This window comes from Camellia sinensis, unplaced genomic scaffold (assembly GCF_055761805.1).
Source record: "Camellia sinensis isolate YWXY unplaced genomic scaffold, ASM5576180v1 Unanchor2, whole genome shotgun sequence".
In the NCBI taxonomy this organism is placed as follows: domain Eukaryota; kingdom Viridiplantae; phylum Streptophyta; class Magnoliopsida; order Ericales; family Theaceae; genus Camellia; species Camellia sinensis.
Window position 1 is genome coordinate 20,792,769 of NW_028129079.1, and position 20,583 is coordinate 20,813,351.

The following is a 20,583-nucleotide window of genomic DNA, read 5'->3' on the forward strand; positions in this document are numbered from 1 at the left end:
AGTGCTCATAAGATACATCTTTACTGGTCCAAACTCTTTCTGGAACATCACCATTCAAAGGATAGGAAGGAGACAAATTGATCACGTTAACCGCTGTCTTCATTGCCTCACCATAAAAGAATCTTGGCAATTTAGCTTGTGAAAGCAAACATTTTGTTCTTTCCACAATTGTGAGGTTCATCCTCTCAGCAACGCCATTTTGTTGAGGAGTCTTCTTAATTGTCTTTTGGTGCCGAATACCTTGGCTGCGACAATACTCATCAAATGGCCCAATGTATTCACCACCATTGTCAGATCGGATGCACTTCAATTTCTGCTCTGTTTCTCTTTCAACCATGGCTTGAAAATGCTTAAATACTTCTAGAACTTGATCTTTAGTTTTTAGTAAAAAAGCCCAAACTTTTCTTGAATAATCATCAATGAAAGTAACGAAATAAAGTGCACCACTATGTGTTCTAACTTTTAAAGGACCACAAACATCCGAATGAATCAACTCCAAAACATTTTCTTTTTTAGAAGCAACATTTTTCTGAAAAGAAACTCTATGTTGTTTACCCGCCAAACAATGAACACAAGTTTTAAGATGTGTACCTTTCAAACCGGGTAGAAGCTCTTTCTTGAACAAAACTTGCAGCCCTTTTTCACTCATATGCCCAAGCTGCTTGTGCCACAATTCGGTAGAAGTATCATCTTCAAGTGCATTGACAACACCTTTACAAATTTTTCCTTACATCGAATAAAGTGTATGATACACTTAGCCACCATCAAAGAACCCTTTGTGAGCTTCCATATTCCATCACCAAATTTGTTGTTGTAGCCTTCATCATCTAGCTTTCCGGTAGAGATCAAATTGATGCAAATGTCGGGAACATGCCTCACATCTTTAAGCAACAACTTGCAGCCCAAATTTGTTTTCAAGCAAACATCACCCATGCCGATAATCTTTGACAAACCTTCATTACCCATTCGAACAGAACCATAATCTCCTTTGGTGTAGGTAGTGAAGAAATCAACTCGAGAAGTCACATGAAAAGAAGCATCGGAATCAATCACCCAATTGCTCTCTTGGCCCACAAAATTGATACAATCATTTTCACAAACGACCATGAGATCATCGGTAGTAACTACCGTTGTGTCTTCTTACTTCTTATCCACACTTTTGTCACGCATTTTCTCCTTGTTCTTGAGCTTTCAGCATTCTTACTTTATGTGCCCTTTCTCATGGCAATAATAACACTCAATGTCTTTCTTTGAAAAAGAATCCATTGTGACAACTCCATCGGGCGTCGAATTACTAACGGTCACAACCAAAATCTCTCAACTTTTGGGCAAAAAACTAAGTAGCATCAAAGCCTATAACTCATCATCAAAAATAATTTTCATAGAAACAAGTTGGTTAACAATACTTTTTATTTCATTCAAATGTTCTGGAATGGGGTTGCCATATTTATATTTTAAATTAACCAACTTACGAAACAGAAAGACTTTATTTGTGGCTGATTTTTTATCATAAAGACTTTCTAATTTTTTTCATAAATCATGTGCCGAAGTTTCAGTAGCAACATGATGAAACACATTGTCATCAATCCATTGACGGATAACACCAACGGCTTTTCGATTAAGCCTCTTCCATTCATCATTTTTCATACCCTCGGGTTTGCCAGAATCACCCTCAATGGGTCCATATAAATCTTTACAAAATAATAGGTCCTCCATTTTAGTTTTCCAAGTTACTCAATTGCTTCCATTGAAGCTAGACATACGACCCACATTCCCCTCCATTGATTTACACAAATAAATAAACTCAAATAAACCGTAAGCTTTGATACCAGTTGTTAGGAAAAATATATAATTCTCACAAGTAAATCAATCAATAGGAATAAAAACTAATGCGAAAAAATTAAATAAAAAGCAACACAAGAATTTTACGTGGTTCCCTCAATGTGAGGTACGTCCACGGGATCGAAATTCGATTCCACTATCAACCAAAAAATTTCCAAACAATTACAAATGAGACACGAACGGTCTCACAAAACCAACCTTAGGTGAATTCCAAATAATCACAAATAAATAAGAGGAAAGACCTCACCAAATAGATAAACAAAAATCTTCAGAAACCAAAGTTGTAAAAGACCCAAAATAATACTCCAAATCAACCCACACAAAGCAGCTGAATATTCACACCAACAGTAGCCAAAAATCAAGAATTGATTCCACCAAATTTCACCTAAGCACTATCTCACCAATCAATTGATCAAAAAAGTGTTGCTGCTGCTTCACTTAACTTCGGGAAAAACAAATATAATTAGGCCACTGTTAACTCTCTCCGAAAACAAAGCCATATATATATATATAGTTGGGTCTTGAGTTTGTTTTATCAAACTCTAATTGTATTAAAATTGAATTGGGTCTTTAAATTAAATATAATATATTAAAATATATTATATCCAAACCAAAACAAATTAAAATTCTTTTTCCAAAATTAATTGGGTCTTAAACTCCAATAAGGATAACAAAACATATTACTTTCACACTATTGAAAATTCTGATCAACACTCATAACCAAACTCTTTTTAAAATTCAATTAATTTTTTTATTATTAACAGAAAATAACATTAATCAATTTTTTAATTGAAAATACTACAAAGGAAATAAATTTTTTTTTTCAAAATAAATATTCAAAAAATTTAAATCATAAATATTTAAATAATTTAAATAATCTAAAAAAATTAATAAGTAAAAAATTTAAAAAATTTAAAATTTTAAATTTAAAAACAACTCTACACTCAAATCGTAACAAAACGCATAAAAAAAAACTCAATTAAGAAATTATTTTTAAAATTCATAGCCAAACACATAACTCGAAACTCCATACTACTTTTACAACTCTACACTCAAATTGTAACCAAATATATAACAAAAAAAAATATTTAAAAATATTTTTATAAAATAGAGTTTGAATTTATTTTTATAAAATATTTTAAAATTTAAAAAATTAAAATCGTAATATTTAAAAATTAAAATATTTTAAAATATTCATAAAATTAAAAAAATTGTAGCATATTTAAATATTAAAATATTTAAAATATTAATTTGAATTAAATTTTAAAAAGAATTTTAAATTATATGTTTAGTTATGAATTTTGAAGAATAATAATTATATTTTAAATTAAGTTTTAAGGATTAAATATAAAATTATGATTTAAAAATTTAAAATAAACACCACGTTTAAATCAATGATTGAAACTATAATTTGAGTGAGACCAAACGTAGCTTTTTCATGGCTTGTGATGTGTTGTGTGTGTGTGTGAGTGTGAGTGTGACTATTCTCTCAGATACTGTTGGCTTTTTGGCTTTCGAAGGTTACTTTTGTAATTATGAGCGTGCCAGCAAGGATCAATCAGTTCTTATAGAATTATAATCGCCAAACAATTATTCAGACGATTGTATTATGGTTCTTTTGGCTTCAATAAAGAGGACTTTTACTGGTGGCTTACTGGTAATTTGACTTCAGAGAACTTGAGCATAAGAACAGTTAAATAAACTGAAGCATTTCATTAGTATGAAAAACTTACAATGATCTTAGTTCCGTAGAGAATTACAGCGGCAATATACTCGAAAACTACTCCTACAAATGAAGTGCAGCGCAGGAACTTAAAGTACAGAAATATAAAGGACAGGAAATAACACTGGAATATGTAAAGTAATTCTTTAGATCTTTTTCTCCTCATTTTCTCTGAAGTCCTTCCTGCTATTTATACTTTCCGAAGATAACCATCGAATTGTACTTTGTGCCTGTTTGGCAGAAATTATAATCAGCTTATTTCAGCTTTCAGCTTAATTTAAGCTATTTTGATGTGTTTAGTTTAGCTTATAGCTTATAGCTTATAGCTTTTTGGAAGTCAGAAATCAGCTTATTCTTTGAGTGAGGCAGGAGATGCTTTAAGAATAAGTCAGAAATCAGCTTATGTTCATAGTCATAAGCTATAAGCTATTTAGACATAAGCTATAAGCACTTTCCCACAGTTCTACCAAACAGGCTTTTAAACCGTCGAACTGCTCCTCCGTAATCGCTGATCATATTACCTTATAAGTAGTTCCAGTACGCCTTCACTTGCAGTTAGACTTTCCCCTATATTCGAATTTGAATGTGAGCAACCGTTGAAGCCATGTCACCGTACGTCTCTTTATTGATCCGCTACTACTCAGATCTTATAACAACCAATATTAATTGCCACGTGTATAATCAAGATCAAAGACCTACCTGATCTCCCCATAGTACTCTTACTTTGCCACGCGTCGAATTGTCACTTGCTACCACAAAATGTGTAGCCAACAGATACTCTCTCTCGAGCGATCGGCTCTTGTGTTGTACTCGTTTCATGTGTGGTCTAGTCAAGAAGAAGAGTCTATCTGGTGTGGAGATTCCGGAATACACATCCATGGCTCGACGAACCCTACCCATCCTAAAACAACTATGCTCTCGCTCATCATCATCATCATCATCTCATACTCCTCATCACTCTCTCCTAGGGTTTGCTTCATCCCGACCCGTCACCTAATAGCCCCGACCCGGTGACGGCGCTCCTAGAACCGTCACCCTCATCACCGGCGACGGAATCGGACCTCTCGGTCATGGAAGCAATGCACGCCCCAATCTTCTTCGAGCGCTACGATGTCCATGGCGACATGAAGAGCGTGCCTTCGGAGGTGATCGAGTCGATCCGCAAGAACAAGATCTGCTTGAAAGGGCGGCTCAAGACTCCAATCGGTGGTGGTGTGAGTTCGCTCAACGTTCAGCTGAGGAAAGAGCTCGATCGTTATGCTTCCCCTGTCAATTGCTTCAATTTGCCTGGTCTGCCTACTAGCCACTAGGATGTTGATATTGTTGTGGTAAGGGAGAACACCGAGGGGGATTACTCGGGCCTCGAGCACGAGGTCCTCGAAAGCCTCAAGGTATTGCCTTCCTATTACTACTATAATCTGATTGTTGATTATCAAGTTGTGAGTTTGCATACCTACCTGTTTACTGAAATCTTACAAAATTGCCAAAACCATGGTATTGCACCAGTCAATTAGAAGATATACAATCATCAAATGTAATGGAATGGAAGTACATTGCAGTTAAAATTATTTCAGGGCAAACGTCTACTGATTAAAAATTTGGTCAAACCACAATTCTAAAGTTACTAGACTACTCATTACATATAACAAGAGATTGTAGACAAGGCTTAAAGTAAAATACCCTAAGCATAAAGGAAATAAAGGACCTTCCGGTTCAAATAGGAAGAATAGTAAACAAAGAATGTTTGTGAATGATGGAATAAAAGCACCTTAACAAGACAACCCATAAGCAAAATGGTGCTCAAGAAAGGATTAGTTTCGATTTATATGCAGCAGAGACTATTGCAAATACTTAATAAGTCACGTAGAGATGGTTTTATGCTTCAAAACATCCATGTTAGAGAAAGAAGCTAGATATGGAGGAGAGCAAGAATAAGTTTATTCAAAAAAAGAAAATGAAAAAAAAAAGAAGAAAGAAAAGAAAGGAGAAAAAGGAAGTGGAAAGGGTAGCAGATGATGTATCTTCTTGCAATATCCAAACCTTTTTAAGAGGAAAAGACTAGATTTATTGAGACAATTCCAAAAGATCTAGCCTTTGGTTTCCCCAAGATTCTGCCACCATCCTGAAAATAAATAATTAATAATATTTGAACATCTTCATCTTTGTTATTACATGAGAGTTTTTGATGGTGTAGAGAGATTCAAGTAGACAAATTGTGGTTAAAAGGAACATTACTATTATGCTTTTTGTTTTGGCTTAGGGGGACTTCTTTTTTTATTTTTATTTTTAATTTAATTTAATTTTTTGGATTGGCAAGACTTTTCTTTTTCTTTTTTCATCTTTTGTTGAGTTTTTGGGGTCATATATTGGCCCTGTTTGGTAGTGTTGTACAAAAGTGATTATAGATTATAACTTAACAGATTATAGCTTATAGCTGTGAACATAAGCTGTTAACCTGTTTGGTGCAGTTATGAGATTATCGATTTAAGCAGTAGAGTAGTGTTTGGTTGATAAGCTGTAAAATAACTTTTTACTGTGTAATTGTCCTTTTTGCCTTTATATGATATAAAAATGATTATTTTGTCATTTTTTTCAGTTTTAATTTTAAAAAAATTATTTTATTAATAGAAGTTAATATAATTAGTATTACAAAAATTATTATTTTCATTTTTTCATTATAAATTATTATTTTTATTTTTCATTATAAATCGATTAGTATAAAATTGTTTCATTATAAATTAATTAGTGTCAATTAATGGCTTATTTTCACGTTTTCATTATAAATTATTATTTTCATTTTTTCATTATAAATCAATTAGTATAAAATTATTTCATTTTTTTATTATAAATTAATTTGTGTTAATTAATGGCTTAATTAGTATCAATTAATACTAAAATTATTAATTAGTATCAATTAATATAAAATTTATTTCATTCATGATTAAAATGCTTAATTATTATTATTATTTTTTGATTAAAAAAACATTGAAAACCTCCACACACATGCACAAAAAAAAAAAAAAAAAAACTGAAAACCCTAACTCCGGCAGGCACAGCGATGGTGGGTTGAAGGGAACTGGGTTTGTTGTTGGTGGTGGTGGTGATGGAGTTTTGAGACTTGAGATTGGGAAGGAGATCATTGTTTGTAGTAGAAGAATCAGAGGACGATTGCGAAGAATAGAGGGAAGAAGTTGCAGAGAGCTTAACACCAGTGAGAAGAAACCTATAGTGATTACGAGTGTGCTCACTGGCTTTGTGTATCGGAATATCATAGTCTCTGCATAGAATCGCTCTCTCTTGTTGACAAAACAAGAAAGCCCTCTTCTCCTACAAGCACAAATAAGGCCTAAATCACACTAAAATACGCTAACATATATGAATTTTATTGATGGGCTTTGTTGGGTTGTGTTGAGTTTGTACCTGGCAGATGTCACAGAGAGGGAATTGTTTGGGAGAAGGGTGGAGGAGAGAGAAACACTGGTTTTTTCCGGCGAGCTTGTTGGCGTGGTGGACGCGATGGTCGCAGGCGGTGTAGAGGGCGGCCTCGTCGGCAGAGCAAAACACCGATGCTTTGTCTTTGTTACAGACATCGCACGGGATCTTCATTTGGGTTGCTTTTCAAGATTGAATCGAAACGATTTTACCAAGTCAATTACGAAGGATGATAATGGAAGAGAAGAGTTGTTGAGAGTTTTAACGTAGAGAGAGAGAGAGAGAGAGAGAGAGAGAACAGCAAGAAATCGTCGCCGGAAATCGTCACCGGAAATCACCTCTCAGGCAAGGTTGTTAAGATCGGGATCTTACATAGGATCGTTTTGGGGGTCTGTCGAATCGGATCATAGGATCGGATCGAGGATCGTAAAATCCTACTAAAATGATAAAAAAATGTAATAATTTTTATATGACTAAGTAATACTATCAAAATATATATAGAATAAGCCCCCAAAAAAGAAATATAGCAATTCAAGGTACCATTCAAACATATTTTTCCAAAAAAAGAAGTGAAAAACATAATAAAAATAAATACCAACACTTACACACCATTGTCATTGTTTCTTAATGAAAACAAGCCAAACTAAATAAAGGAAGAACAAATAAAAGACTAAATAAAGTCATCATGGTTGCCGAAATTGTTTGTGACCAGCAGCATTTTTCCTCTTCCTTTATCTTCCTGAACCAGAGGCTGACATTGTGTGTTGCAATGCAAATTGTGAAAATTAAAAGAAAAATTTTCAGCAAAGTTTAAGGAAAAATAAATAAAGAACAGCAGTGCATGAAGGAAGAGAGTTGAATACACAAGTGCATAAATAAGAGACTGGAGGAGCATAAAGGAAGAGAGTTGAATACACAAGTGCATAAGTTGGTGTCCTGATATATATTTTAAAGAGAACAAAATATATATTTTACAGAAAAAAATGAGAACAATTAATATATAGAGAACAAAATGAGAAAAAAAAAAAAAAGAGAACAAAAAACAGGAAAGAGTTTGATTATTTTTATAGAAAAAAAGAGAACAAAAAAAAAAAAAAAGACAGAAAAAAAAGAAAACAAAAAACATAAACATATATATAAAGAGAACAAAATGAAAAAAAAAAAGAAAAGAAAAAACAATTAATATATATAATATACACTAATATATATTTTACAGAAAAAAAGAAAAAAAAGAAAAAAAAAGGAGTTTGATTCGAATCACAAAATGAGAGCAGCTCAAAAAAAGAAGGGAAGCAGCTCAGTGAAGGGAAAGAAAGAGAACTGAGCAACGACGAAAGAGATGAAGAGAAGATTCGAAGAGAGCGGTAGAAGAACAGCGAAAAGAGTAGTGAAGAGAGAGGAAGAACAGCAAAGAAAGCAACGAAGAGAGAGGAAGAGAAGATTCGAAGAAGAAGGAAGAAGCGTACCTGGTTGATTGTGGCTTCAAATTCAGAAATTTGCTGTTGAAATTTGCCCTAATCGCAAGGTATGCTTCTCTGCTTCGCTGTCTGTTTACTCTCGATTTTGCTTTTAAGTTGCGAAAAATAGCTTCAAATCTGGATCGCATAGTTGCGATCCAGAAACGATCCCATGGATCCCAACGACCCTATTATGATCCCACCACGATCCTGACCTGGAGTCGATCCAAAGTGCGAGTCAGATCGAATGCTGTATATTGGGTCATAGGATCGTACGATCCTACGATCCGGATCGCGATCTTAACAACCATGCTCTTAGGCCACTGAAAACCACCTCACTCTCTCTCTCCGGACGTGAACAGTGCTTGAAGGGGCATTTATATAACGGTATTTTGGTAAATTTTTGAATTTTTGAAGGGGCATTCAAGTCATTTCGCCCATTCCACAAGCAACTGTTCGTATAAGCTAAAAGAAAAAGCACCTCTGAGGCAGCTTACAACTTTTAGCTCAAAATCAATTAATTTAAGCTATAATCTGTCTCTCATAAGCTCAACCAAACACCCTAAAATTGCTTATTTTAAGCCAAAAGCTGATTTAAGCTGAAATTAAGTGCTACCAAACAGGCACAATGTCAAGAATGACAATTTTTTTCATAAATTTTCTGTGATTCTGCAAGTATAATATTGCTCACTGAGCATTCTGCTAGGTGATGACAAAGTTCTGCTAGGAACGGATTGCAAGATATGCCTTTGAGTATGCTTACCTTAACAACAGAAAGAAAGTGACAGCTGTGCATAAAGCCAACATTATGAAACTTGCTGATGGTCTGTTTTTAGAATCCTGCCGGGAGGTCGCAAGCAAGTATCCTGGTATCAAGTACAATGAGATTATTGTAGACAACTGCTGCATGCAACTTGTTTCAAAGCCTGAGCAATTTGATGTGATGGTAATACACTTCAATAAAAAGTGTTTCAGTTCATAGATGGCTTGCGCTGGTCTATTATTTTGTGCTCAATGTGTTCAGCATCCAATCACATGATGCTGGATGGATATGAAGTTTTTGTTATATGGTATGTTGATGCACTAGTGAAATTCCGAGTCTCGAATAAAAAAGAGGAGGATATCTCATTTATGATCAAGCTTTAGAAGTACTGACCTACGATAGGATGTTCTTTATGGAGAAAGAACTAGAAGAAGAAATTAGAGAAGAAATTTGGAAGCTAAAATCAGACTTTGTGTTGAGTTGTGTTGGAAGAGCCCTCGTGATTTTAGCATTTCTTCTTTTATTTAGCCCAATTAATGTAATGTATAATTCTGAATGTTTTCTTCCTCAGCCCACCTTATTGACCGGCTGTTGATGAAGCCTGAATTATGTTTTGTAGGTTACTCCTAATCTTTATGGCAATCTAGTGGCAAATACAGCAGCTGGTATTGCTGGAGGCACTGGTGTCATGCCCGGAGGTACTCATCATTACCCAACAATTCAATTTCTTTTGAAAAAATTTCCTACTCTTTCTTGACTATGACTTAAAAATTCCAAAATTAGTAATATGTTATGAGGGAGTCAGTCTAGCTTATTCAGCCCCTTTGAGACGTGGATTTGGTTAACCTGGGCTGATATTTATATACCTCAGAAGTGGTGATAAGGTTTCGGTGACTTCAGGAAACGTTGGGGCTGATCATGCTGTTTTTGAGCAAGGGGCTTTGGCAGGAAATGTGGGAAATGAGAAGATACTGGAACAAAATAAGGCAAATCCAGTTGCTTTACTTCTGTCATCGGCCATGATGTTGAGACATCTCCAGTTTCCTTCATTCACTGATCGATTGGAGACTTCCGTGAAGCGTGTAATCTCAGAGGGCAGGTACAGAACAAAAGATCTTGGTGGAGATAGTACCCCCCAAGAGGTTGTTGATGCCATCATCGCTAATCTGGACTAAACCCATAAAATCACCACCCCCATCTTGTGAAAGCTGTTCTTGTAATGTTTCTGTTTCTTCATATGTTTTGTTTTCGGTGCTGCTGCATTTCAGAGAATGTGATGTTCTTGTGAATAATCCAGGTTATTTTTGAGTTGGAAAATACTTCAATAAGAATACTCAACTGAGAGTTTTTCTTGTTCCAATTCACTGCTTGATATCCATTTATATTGCTTAAACTCTTCAAATGATAGAAATTTCATCTTTAACTTGACTCTTATTTGATGAAATGTGAAATGCACTTATTTTTCAGAATACCAAACTTGGTTGTTCAGAACAAACACAGTAGTGAAGACAATCTTCTACAAATATACATACAAATCTCACAAACACAAATTACTCCACATTTATTTGCTAATATCATGTTATTTTTGTGAGTCTTATTTCAAATATTAAAATTGAGTTGCTTCTGTCATGTTATTTTAATATATTCCGTGGTAACTAGAATTAACGCTTATAGTAATCGGCATTACTTAAGTAAGAAGCATGAAGGATGCCGATCGTAAGGGGTCACAAATGCGCATTGGCCAAGGAAGCGTATGCCGAGAAGTAGTTTCTGGCGTCGGCAAAGTACGTGAATATTGTGTTAGAATTGTCAAAAGGTGATTATGAGAAAAGAAGATGTTACATCAGTTGAGGAAAAATTAATAAGATACAATATGTTCAAACTAAAGACAATAATGTAAGGAGAAGGAACTCTATAAATAGAGGATCTGCATCTGAAGTAAGGGTGAGTGATAAAAAAGAACAAGAAAGAGAGGACTTACAATATTGAAAGAATACTAATTAGATCTTCAGAGGATTCACAATAAATCATCCTCCTAGTAGCAGCTGGGCAGAAATTCTGACTGATTACATATTCTATGTCAAATACTAAAGCCATGTTGAATTTACAAGTAAAAATAATTTGTTGAAATTCATGTTTTTATTTTCCTAATAAAAAATATAAGTTGCAGTTGAGTTGATTTGTAACTCAAAAGTTACTTTTTACCTAAATATTACCTAAATAGTAATATTTGGTCCGATATAAAGCCTGGCTATCATTTTCTATGCATACCCAAGACATCAAGAAACCAACATTCTAGAACTGTTTAGGTAAGAGTGGAGATTTCAAATTTTTGATTGGAAAATTCGAGCGGTTGGTTTCTCTCTCGTCAGTGATCGGATTGGGATGTATTGTTGGATTTGTGGGGATCCATTATGAGTCTCATTTTGACAATCCGAATCGTTCAATGTGTAGAACTCGTCGAGTACTATATGTCTGTAAAAAATAACATTGATCAGATATCGATAACTATTTCATCGGATCAGATTTCTGTCAATCATTTATTTTTTCACCGACTATTTTTTTAATACAAAACTGATTTGATCACGTAATATCGATATCTGATTAACATGATTTTTTACAGACATAGTATTTGACAAATTTTATATATTAAACGGTTTAAATTATTAAAACGGGATTCGTGATGGGCCTCCACAAGTCAAACAACACCCTCCAATCTGATCACGAACCGGAGAAAAGCCAAATATAAAATTTAATATCAATATTGAGGTACATGATTATCCTGTCTGTTATGTGTGAATAAGTTGATCATGTGTCTGTCTTATAAGACAACCTCTTTGTCCTATTGGAATTAATTTTTATTTAATTTGATCTCTACTCGATGTTGACGAAAAAATGGACTTTTGTATGTGCCGATTAATCACCGCCTCTCTTATGAGATAACTTCTTCATCCTACTGAAGTTAATTTTAATTATAATTTAATCTGTACACATTGACACCTTTAAAAAGTTATTTTTGTATGTTCTATTTGAAGTCGGAGTTTCAACTTTTATCATGTCAAAATTGTTGAAACATCCTTATTCATATCAAAGATGAGCTAAGGGACTCAAGATTTTAAAAAATATATTTTATTTTATTTTATTTTTATTTATAATCATATTATTTAATAATACTTCTGAATTATGTAATTTGTCCCATTAATTTTTTTTTTTTTTTGAAAAAATTTATACCTATCCTTCTTAGTATATTGTCAAGTCATTATTATTTCTTCCTTGATGGATTGAATTAGATAGATTGGATATGACCCGGTTAGGAGTAGATAATCGTGGGGCTGGATCAACATTATATAATAAGAAATTTTGTGTCTATGTATACCGGGCTTAATTCTAATATGGGATTTTTATATTTGTCCAAACTTAGTCTAAAAAATAATTATAAATTCTAAACCCACTTATCGGGCTATATGTTAAAAAAATAAAAACATTGCATAATTAAATTTAATCACCCATTATATTTCTTAAATAAATATATTGGCATCATTATAAATTGAAATTTTTTGTATATAAATTGAAGAATTTCTTAAATAAATTCAGTCACATGATCATAAATGTGAGTTTCAATAAAATCAACAAAAATAAAGTTTAGATTTTAATAAAAAAAAATATTTTAATGTATTATAAATAAATAAATAAATAATTTAATAACGGGCCAAGCCGGGTTGAGCTGGGTTGAAAGTATAAATTCTAAGCCTAAACCATTAATATTTCGAGATGAAAATGTTGGCCCACGTCAACCCTATGAGCTAAAGTAATCTTCCCAAATCCTAGAAAAATAGAATTGGGCCAGACAGGCTGGGTGGGCCAACGTGTCGAAATCCACCCCTAGACCTAACTAAGCCTAGTCTGATTGGCTACCATGACTCTCTTAAGGGTTTAGTCTTAAAGAGAAGGTCATGGTTCAACTCTTTCTATAAGAAGAGTTGACTTAGGAGGTAAGCACTTGGTTCTTTGCAAGAGTGGATAAGCTAATTCCCATAAGTGTTAATCTAACAACTAATTTTTTTTTCTCTTTCTTTTGAGGAACATGAAAAGTAGTTTTATTAAAATAAAACAAACAACATACAAAATTACAAAAAAAAAAAAAACAAGACCCTAAAGGGCAAACAAACAGTCAAACAACAAAAACAAAAACAAATCTGTCAAAAAAACAATTATGATTTAGGAAAAAGCATGGATCTTCTCATAGATGTAGTTTAAAAAGTAAGATCTGGATTAAACCAAGCAAGATCTGCATCAACACTCGCCATCACCGTCGACGTCGACGTCATCCCTGTTACCACTGTCCAACTTCATCACCGTCGCCGCTGAATTTCGGACGCCGCCAGAAGCTAGAGTTGAAGAGGAAGAACACCCACAATGGTATAGGAGAAGACTTGAGAGAAAAGAGAACCATTGTGGGTGTCAAAAAGTTAAAAATCTATGCCAAAATCGAAATAGAAAAACTAAAAACCCTTGTTTCAAACATAAAAGGCTACATCTACACTTAGTATCTATAGTCTATAGATCTACATTTTAAAATTGTAAAAGAGGTCACCAGAGCATTGTCGGAGTTTTGCTGGAACACCATTGAAATCCTATAGAGAGAAGCCCTGCTCGCTCACTTTATTTGATAAAAATATATGTACAAAAAAAAAAAAGAGATTGGTCGAATATAAATGATAGGTTGAATTAGTAAGTAGGTTAAAAGCTAGCTTTTAAATTTTTTTTTTCAAAACATATAAAAAAATAGATAGATGGCATGACTCAAAAAAATAAAAAAACTGATTTTTAACCCATATACCAAAATAGACCAAAGATTTTTTTGGTATGATTTTTTTAATAATCATGTCGTTGTGTTTTTTACCCAACAAAAGATATGTAAAATAAATAATCAAATTACTGCAACAAAATCATTACAAAGAGATTCATTCTAAATAGTTCTAATCTAAAAAAATTATATGATACACGTGAGTATTTTTGATATATTTTTTCGGTCAACAAATGATAACGTTTTTTTTTTTTCTGGATTAAAGACAAAAATTTTGAGCTTGTTTGGCATGTTGAAGTGTGAGTCTGAATTAATGCATGTATGTGAGCTCGTAATTTATTATTATATAGTTGGGTGACCCTATTATATAATAATCACTTGAGGGTGAGGACAAGTCGTCTTCTTATAGGATCTAATCTCAGAGATTAACGTGTTTAGGTTGTTTTTTTTTTTAAATTTATTTTTATTTGTAAGAAGATAGGTGTATGCCGCTTTGGGTTGTGTAATCAGTTTCATTCTTATTATTTTTATTTTTTTAATAAAAATCCTTATTTCTCAAAAAAAAAACTAAATAGATACATAACACACATTGTATTTGTTTGAAGGGAAATGCTATACCATAGGTAAGTTATTATGATATTTGTGGGATTAATTATAATAAATGCTGAGTGCTGCTATTAACACTTACCTTTTTCCTTTGGACCCCCACCTCTTCCATTTCTTTTTATTTCCAATTTTATTCCAACATAAAATTCCACTTTTACCCACATCCCTCATCTTCTAACCCTAATTTTCCAAACCCTAACCCTAACCCCTCTCAACTCTGACTACCACCTTCACCGGTCACCGGCCAGCCCCTCACTGCTAGTCACCACCTTTGTCTCCCTCTTATTCTTCTTCTAAAATTGCGATCTCCACTGCAATCGTGATCTCCACTGCCATTGCAATCTCTCTCCCCCCCTCTTTCTCTTTTTCTCTCTCTCTCTTTCTCTGCGCATGGTTGGGTCGATAGGGTTTGAAGGTGAGATGGCGAGGAAATGACGATTTGTGACCTCCAACCCTAGCCACCTCCATCGCCGTCGCGATTTAAGATCTCAATCCTAGCCGCCGTTGTGATCTGTGACCTCAAACCCTAGCTGCCGTCGCGATCGGTGGCCTTAAACTGTAATCGTCTTCATTGCCGTCGCGATTTGAGTTGGGATGAGCAGCGACCGACGATGGTGGCTAGGCGATGGTGGTGAGCAAGAGAGAGAGGGAGGGGCTCGCAGCGGCGGCTCTGGATTGAGGTTGTCTGAAGCGGCTAGGGGTGGTCGACTGTGGGGGTCGCGATGAAGTTGACTGAAAAGTGGCTCTGGATTGGAGTTGACCAGAGAGTGGCATCAGTGGTGGAGGTTGTGGTCGGAACTAGCAATGGTTAGGTTGAGAAGGTAGGTTAGAGTGAGGGTATAGTTGGAATTAAAGTGAGGGTTCAAAGAAAAAATAGAAGGGTCTCATTTAGTTGGGTGGGGGTTCAAAGAAGTGGGGGGTTCAAGGAAGAAAGGAAGGTATTAATAGCAGCACTCTAAATGTTAACTTAATTCCATAGGAGGTGTGGAGATATATTTTCTGAGTACCAACACGTGGCCAAGGTGACGCCGACGTGTCAGCCGAGGTGCCACGTGTCCTGGTTGTTATGCCGAGGTCATCTCGGATAGGTCGAGGTTACCTCCGAAGATATCGAAATTCAAGATAAGCGGATGAGGGGCAAGAGTCCTAGAATGAGAGAAGACTTCAGTTTGTACTAAGATAAGACTCTTAGAGAGTTTATCCTAATCTTACTAGGAGTCCAATATTAGCAGTAATCTTGAGTCCATAGAAATTAGGCTTCTATTGGGACTAGGTTTATGCTGGCTATAAAAGAGAGGCACCCCCATGGGTCTAAGGTATGCTTTTGAAACTCAAGCTCGTGAGTTTAGCACTTGATTTATCTTTGAGAGATATACTGACTTGATCGTCGGAGTGCCCCCGGGTGGACGAACCACCGCCAGAATCTTCTCTTTCTGTTGCAGGTCAGCCAGGTGCCATCTATTCTGCCGGTGCTCTCTAGCTAGTTACTAAGCGGGCAGTGTGGTCAGAAAATCACTCACACAATTTGGCGCCGTCTGTGGGAAAGAAAGAAGAATTGATGGCCAATGAAAGAAAGAAGAATAGATGGCCAATGACGGACAGAAGGATCAGATTGGAGACAACGCTCCTGCTGGGAATGAGAGACCTATTAACCTCGACGTTGAAGGGGATGACCGCAACACAGAAACTCGTGACCAGAGTCGCAGAGTGAAAGACGTCGGCCAGAAAGGTGACACACCAAAGACAACAGATCAAAGTGGATACTACAACGAAGATGGCCTCCAGGTCTGGAAGGATAGATACCTGCGGAGGAACGAAGACCCTTCCAGAAGGGATGCAAAGACGGGGCATGAGTGCTCCTAAGGAGATAACATTCAAGTATAGAAGAACTCATCCTAAGCGAGCAGATCCCGGATTCCAGATCCTGGATCTCGGATCCTAGAAGACATGATCTCGGCCTAGATGAGTCAGTCCGAGAAGAGAAGAGCTCAACCTGAGTGAGTAGATCCAAGATTCTAGCAGACAAGATCTCGGCACTTAAGTCCAAGAAGAGAAGAGCTCAGTGAGCAGATCTCAGATCCCAGATCTCAGAAGATAAAAAAAGAAAACACACAAGGTTGAACTGCAGTTAGCTAGGTTGAAGACCTTTTATAAGGTTCATAAAGGAGTAAAAGAAGGAAACAAAACTACTCGGCATCAATGGCAGGATATAGAAGACAGTTGGGAAGACTTCTCAGCGGCCTTCTCAGCCTCGAGCTCAGCATCGATCTCCCGAAGAGTTTGATCAAAGCTTTTCTCAGCGATTGGCACCTCGGAGTTTGAAGGCAAGGATTGAAAGCAAGAATCTGGAAAAAGACACAGAAAATAGAAACAAAAATGTAATTCGTAATCAAGAATGGTGATGAAGCTATCAGGAAATCAAGACAAAAAGATTGCACAGGTGTGTCAAGCTAAGAACAGTGGCAGAAATCAACAGATGTGTGAACAGTGTGTATTCAAGAAGATGATTTGGAAACAACGGGTAAAACAACAATGGTGATTAACAATGAAGCAGAACTTCTTGGAAAGCAACAAGAAATAAAATCAGGAGGAACAGTGGCTTACCAGAAAGAGGGAAGCCGGAATGAGAATTGCCGAAGACTGACGACGGATGTGCAAATGACAGAATGACGTAAGCTTCACCGGAGGAGAGGAACAAAAACAGTTGCAGAGCTTGAAAGCTTGGAACAACGACAGATTTAAGCAAAAGAGCTAGATAGAGAAAAAGACAGAGGATTGAATAAAAAAAGAGAAAAGTCAGAGTCAAGAAGACGACAAAGTTCAAGAATAAAGCCAAGTGCACAGGCACTAAGTAAGTATGTGAAGAACAAAAAAGTAATGACCCATACGCGATGCTACCAACAGAAAGCGGATATGGCAAGAACAGTGCCAAACGTTCAAACAATTCAAAACTTACAGACGAAAATAGAAGACAATAGAGGGCAAGTAAATGGATTCAGAAGAGTTAAGAAAGATTGAGCTTAATAAAAGAGTTTATGAACCTACCAAGAGAAATGAACGCCGATATGAAGATCGCTGGAGTCAAATAGATGACCGGAAGTTGGGAACCCACCGAAGAATGTGAGTGGAGCAGTTACAAAGCTCTTGGAGTTTACAAATTAATGGAACAAGAACCTCGGCTAGGAGGTGTGATCTCGAGCAGCTTGGAAAGCATGAAGGTTGATACTTTACAGAAGTGGACAGTAAAGTCCAGGGAACTTTGAGGTCGGCGAGTTTGATCTCGGACAGAGGGGCACAGATCAACGAACAGTATAGGTTCCATTACCTCAGAATGCCGAGGTAATAGAACCTAGGGGGCAGTTGTGGGGATATATTTTCTGAGTACCAACACGTGGCCAAGGTGACGCCGACGTGTCAGCCGAGGTGCCACGTGTCCTGGTTGTTATGCCGAGGTCATCTCGGATAGGTCGAGGTTACCTCCGAAGATATTGGAATCCGAGATAAGCGGATGAGGGGCAAGAGTCCTAGAATGAGAGAAGACTTCAGTTTGTACTTAGATAAGACTCTTAGAGAGTTTATCCTAATCTTACTGGGAGTCCAAAATTAGCAGTAATCCTGAATCCATAGAAGTTAGGCTTCTATTGGGACTAGGTTTATGTTGGCTATAAAAGAGAGGCACCCCCATGGGTCTAAGGTATGCTTTTGATACTCAAGCTTGTGAGTTTAGCACTTGATTTATCTTTGAGAGATATACTGACTTGATCGTCGGAGTGCCCCCGGGTGGACGAACCACCGCCGGAATCTTCTCTTTCTGTTGCAGGTCAGCCAGGTGCCATCTATTCTGCCGGTGCTCTCCAGCTGGTTACTAAGCGGGCAGTGTGGTTAGAAAATCACTCACACAGGAGGTATCACTGGGAAATTTCTTTTTTATAACCAAACATCATACAGAGTTTAACCAAAGAACTCTTGGATCACAACAAAAATAATGTTATAATTGATATCACATATATCATAACTAACATTTTCATATGTCATAACTAAATATCAAAAAACATATAACTAGAAATGCATATAGTATATACCCTCCACACCTCAAAGGGAGTGTGTATCATAGAATTTCCTTTATTTGAAACATGAGTAAAAATGAAAAAATAATGAGTAACCTTAAAACACATCAAAGGATATAATTGAATATACTTGAAACAAAGTGAAAAAAGAGAATATATTTACCTTAATTCCTATCAAAATGCATGTATCATTCTAGTTGAACCAAAATTGTTCTATGTGTTTGCATCTTCCACTTGTGGAGAAAGAAAAAAGGAGAGAATTTGTGAATAAAAGTTCTATTTGATTCACGATTTCTGTTTTCTATTCCCTTCGATAAAATCCTTCACAACTCAAATATATAAACAGGATCTAAGTCAATGTGACAAGGCGGACTACAAAATTAAAATATTAGTTCTTCTACTTGCATATGTTTCCATATTATTTAACATTGTTTTTGAATTGTTTCTTTGTAACTTAGAAAATTTGATGAAACAAATAATATTGAATGATTGTCTTTGCGTACAAGCTTATTTTATATTTTCGTGTTAGTTCTTCACTCTAATATTCAAGATTTTCTTGATTTTGAATGAATTCATTGGATCATCAATTGTTATTAAACCCCAAAAAAAATAAAAAAATCATTGAGTACTAAAATATGAATTTGAAGCCACCAGCTACCGACACCGAGTGTCAAACTTGGTGGGCAGATGTAATATAAAAATAATATGAAAACTCGATGAGTAAATCTGTAATTTACTATTTGCACCATATTAATTTTAATAAAGTAAATTACAATGACCTTCCTTTAGATTTGAAACACATACAATAACCCTCATAAGTTGGGCAGAATCAGATAGGCTTCTCTTTTCATAAGATTAAAACGACTAAAATTAATATAAATAGTATGCATACACAAGGATAAATAAAGTAAAATATGTATTTTAATATAAAAGAAGTGACAATATTATTTTCTTTTATACATATAATTAATTAATTATTGATAAAAAAGAAATTAAGTATCTTGTGAATTAAAATCTTAAAAAAGCTTAATACAATTATGTCAAACTTGTAGGATTTAATTTCCCTTCAAATCTCATCATTTTAATAAGTAGATCGATAATTACTCTCTTATTAAGGAGTTGGAGCCACTGCTGTGCAGCTTGCACAACAGTGACTGTGGTGCAGCTTATGAGAATTATTTCGGACTTTATTTTCATCATCCGAATTGTTCAAGTTTTAAAGAATATTGATTAGAACATATCTGTAAAAAATCAAGTTGATCGGATATCGATAGACCCTTCATCAACTTATATTTGTATTCAGTTTAATAGTTATATATTTATGTTTTATATATGCAAATTTGAGTTGATGAAGGGTCTATCGATATCCGATCAACTTGATTTTTTATAGGTATGTTCTACTTGATGTTTTTTAAAAATTGAATGGTTCAAATAATAAAAATAAAATCCAAAACAATTTTCATAAGCTACACACCAGTCACTAACACCTTATTAAGTCAGAGATCTAAAATTTCATTCATAATCTCCTTGAAATAAATTTCGAAGTTTATGTTTGATAAGTAGATTATGAAATAAATTTCGAAGTTTATGTTTGATAATTACTTAATATGTGTGTGGGATGAGAAAAAAATAAAAAAAATAAAGATCTTTTTTTTTTTGATAAAAAAAAAATTCAAGCTTCAATCAAATTGGGTTTTGATCCCCTCTATTTTTCAAAAAATTTTATAACATTTTATAAAGTTGCAATATATTAAAATTCAAAATCATTTTATACTACAAGATGATTATAAACATAAAACTTCGCATAATTATTTTTTTATTGAAAATAAAAAATTATATATTTAACAAAATTTGAATAGGGAAATCTCTATTTGATTCCCATCCAT

At 34.9% G+C, this 20,583-nt stretch overlaps 1 protein-coding gene and 1 pseudogene across 2 annotated transcripts; one reads left to right on the forward strand and one right to left on the reverse strand.

The window, feature by feature from the left end:
• Nucleotides 1-4,312: 4,312 nt before the first annotated feature.
• On the forward strand, nucleotides 4,313-10,577 carry LOC114293344 (isocitrate dehydrogenase [NAD] regulatory subunit 1, mitochondrial-like; annotated as a pseudogene). Its single transcript, XR_014358371.1, has 4 exons — nucleotides 4,313-4,956; nucleotides 9,161-9,400; nucleotides 9,837-9,915; nucleotides 10,118-10,577. The product of XR_014358371.1 is annotated as an isocitrate dehydrogenase [NAD] regulatory subunit 1, mitochondrial-like (transcript).
• On the reverse strand, nucleotides 4,343-7,788 carry LOC145815437 (B-box zinc finger protein 21-like). The gene is made up of 2 exons (XM_082912116.1): nucleotides 6,986-7,788; nucleotides 4,343-6,892 (listed from the first exon to the last, which is right to left on the reverse strand). The coding sequence occupies exons 1-2, from the start codon at nucleotides 7,169-7,171 to the stop codon at nucleotides 6,497-6,499; spliced, it is 582 nt and encodes a 193-aa protein (XP_082768242.1). The 5' UTR covers nucleotides 7,172-7,788; the 3' UTR covers nucleotides 4,343-6,496.
• Nucleotides 10,578-20,583: the final 10,006 nt, after the last annotated feature.

Coding starts and splice junctions, on each gene's coding strand:
- LOC145815437 (XM_082912116.1), bottom strand. CDS start 7,171: ATGAAGATCCCGTGCGATGTCTGTAACAAAGACAAAGCATCGGTGTTT. Junction 6,893..6,985: donor CTCTCTGTGACATCTGCCAG/GTACAAACTCAA, acceptor TTGTGCTTGTAG/GAGAAGAGGGCTTTCTTGTT.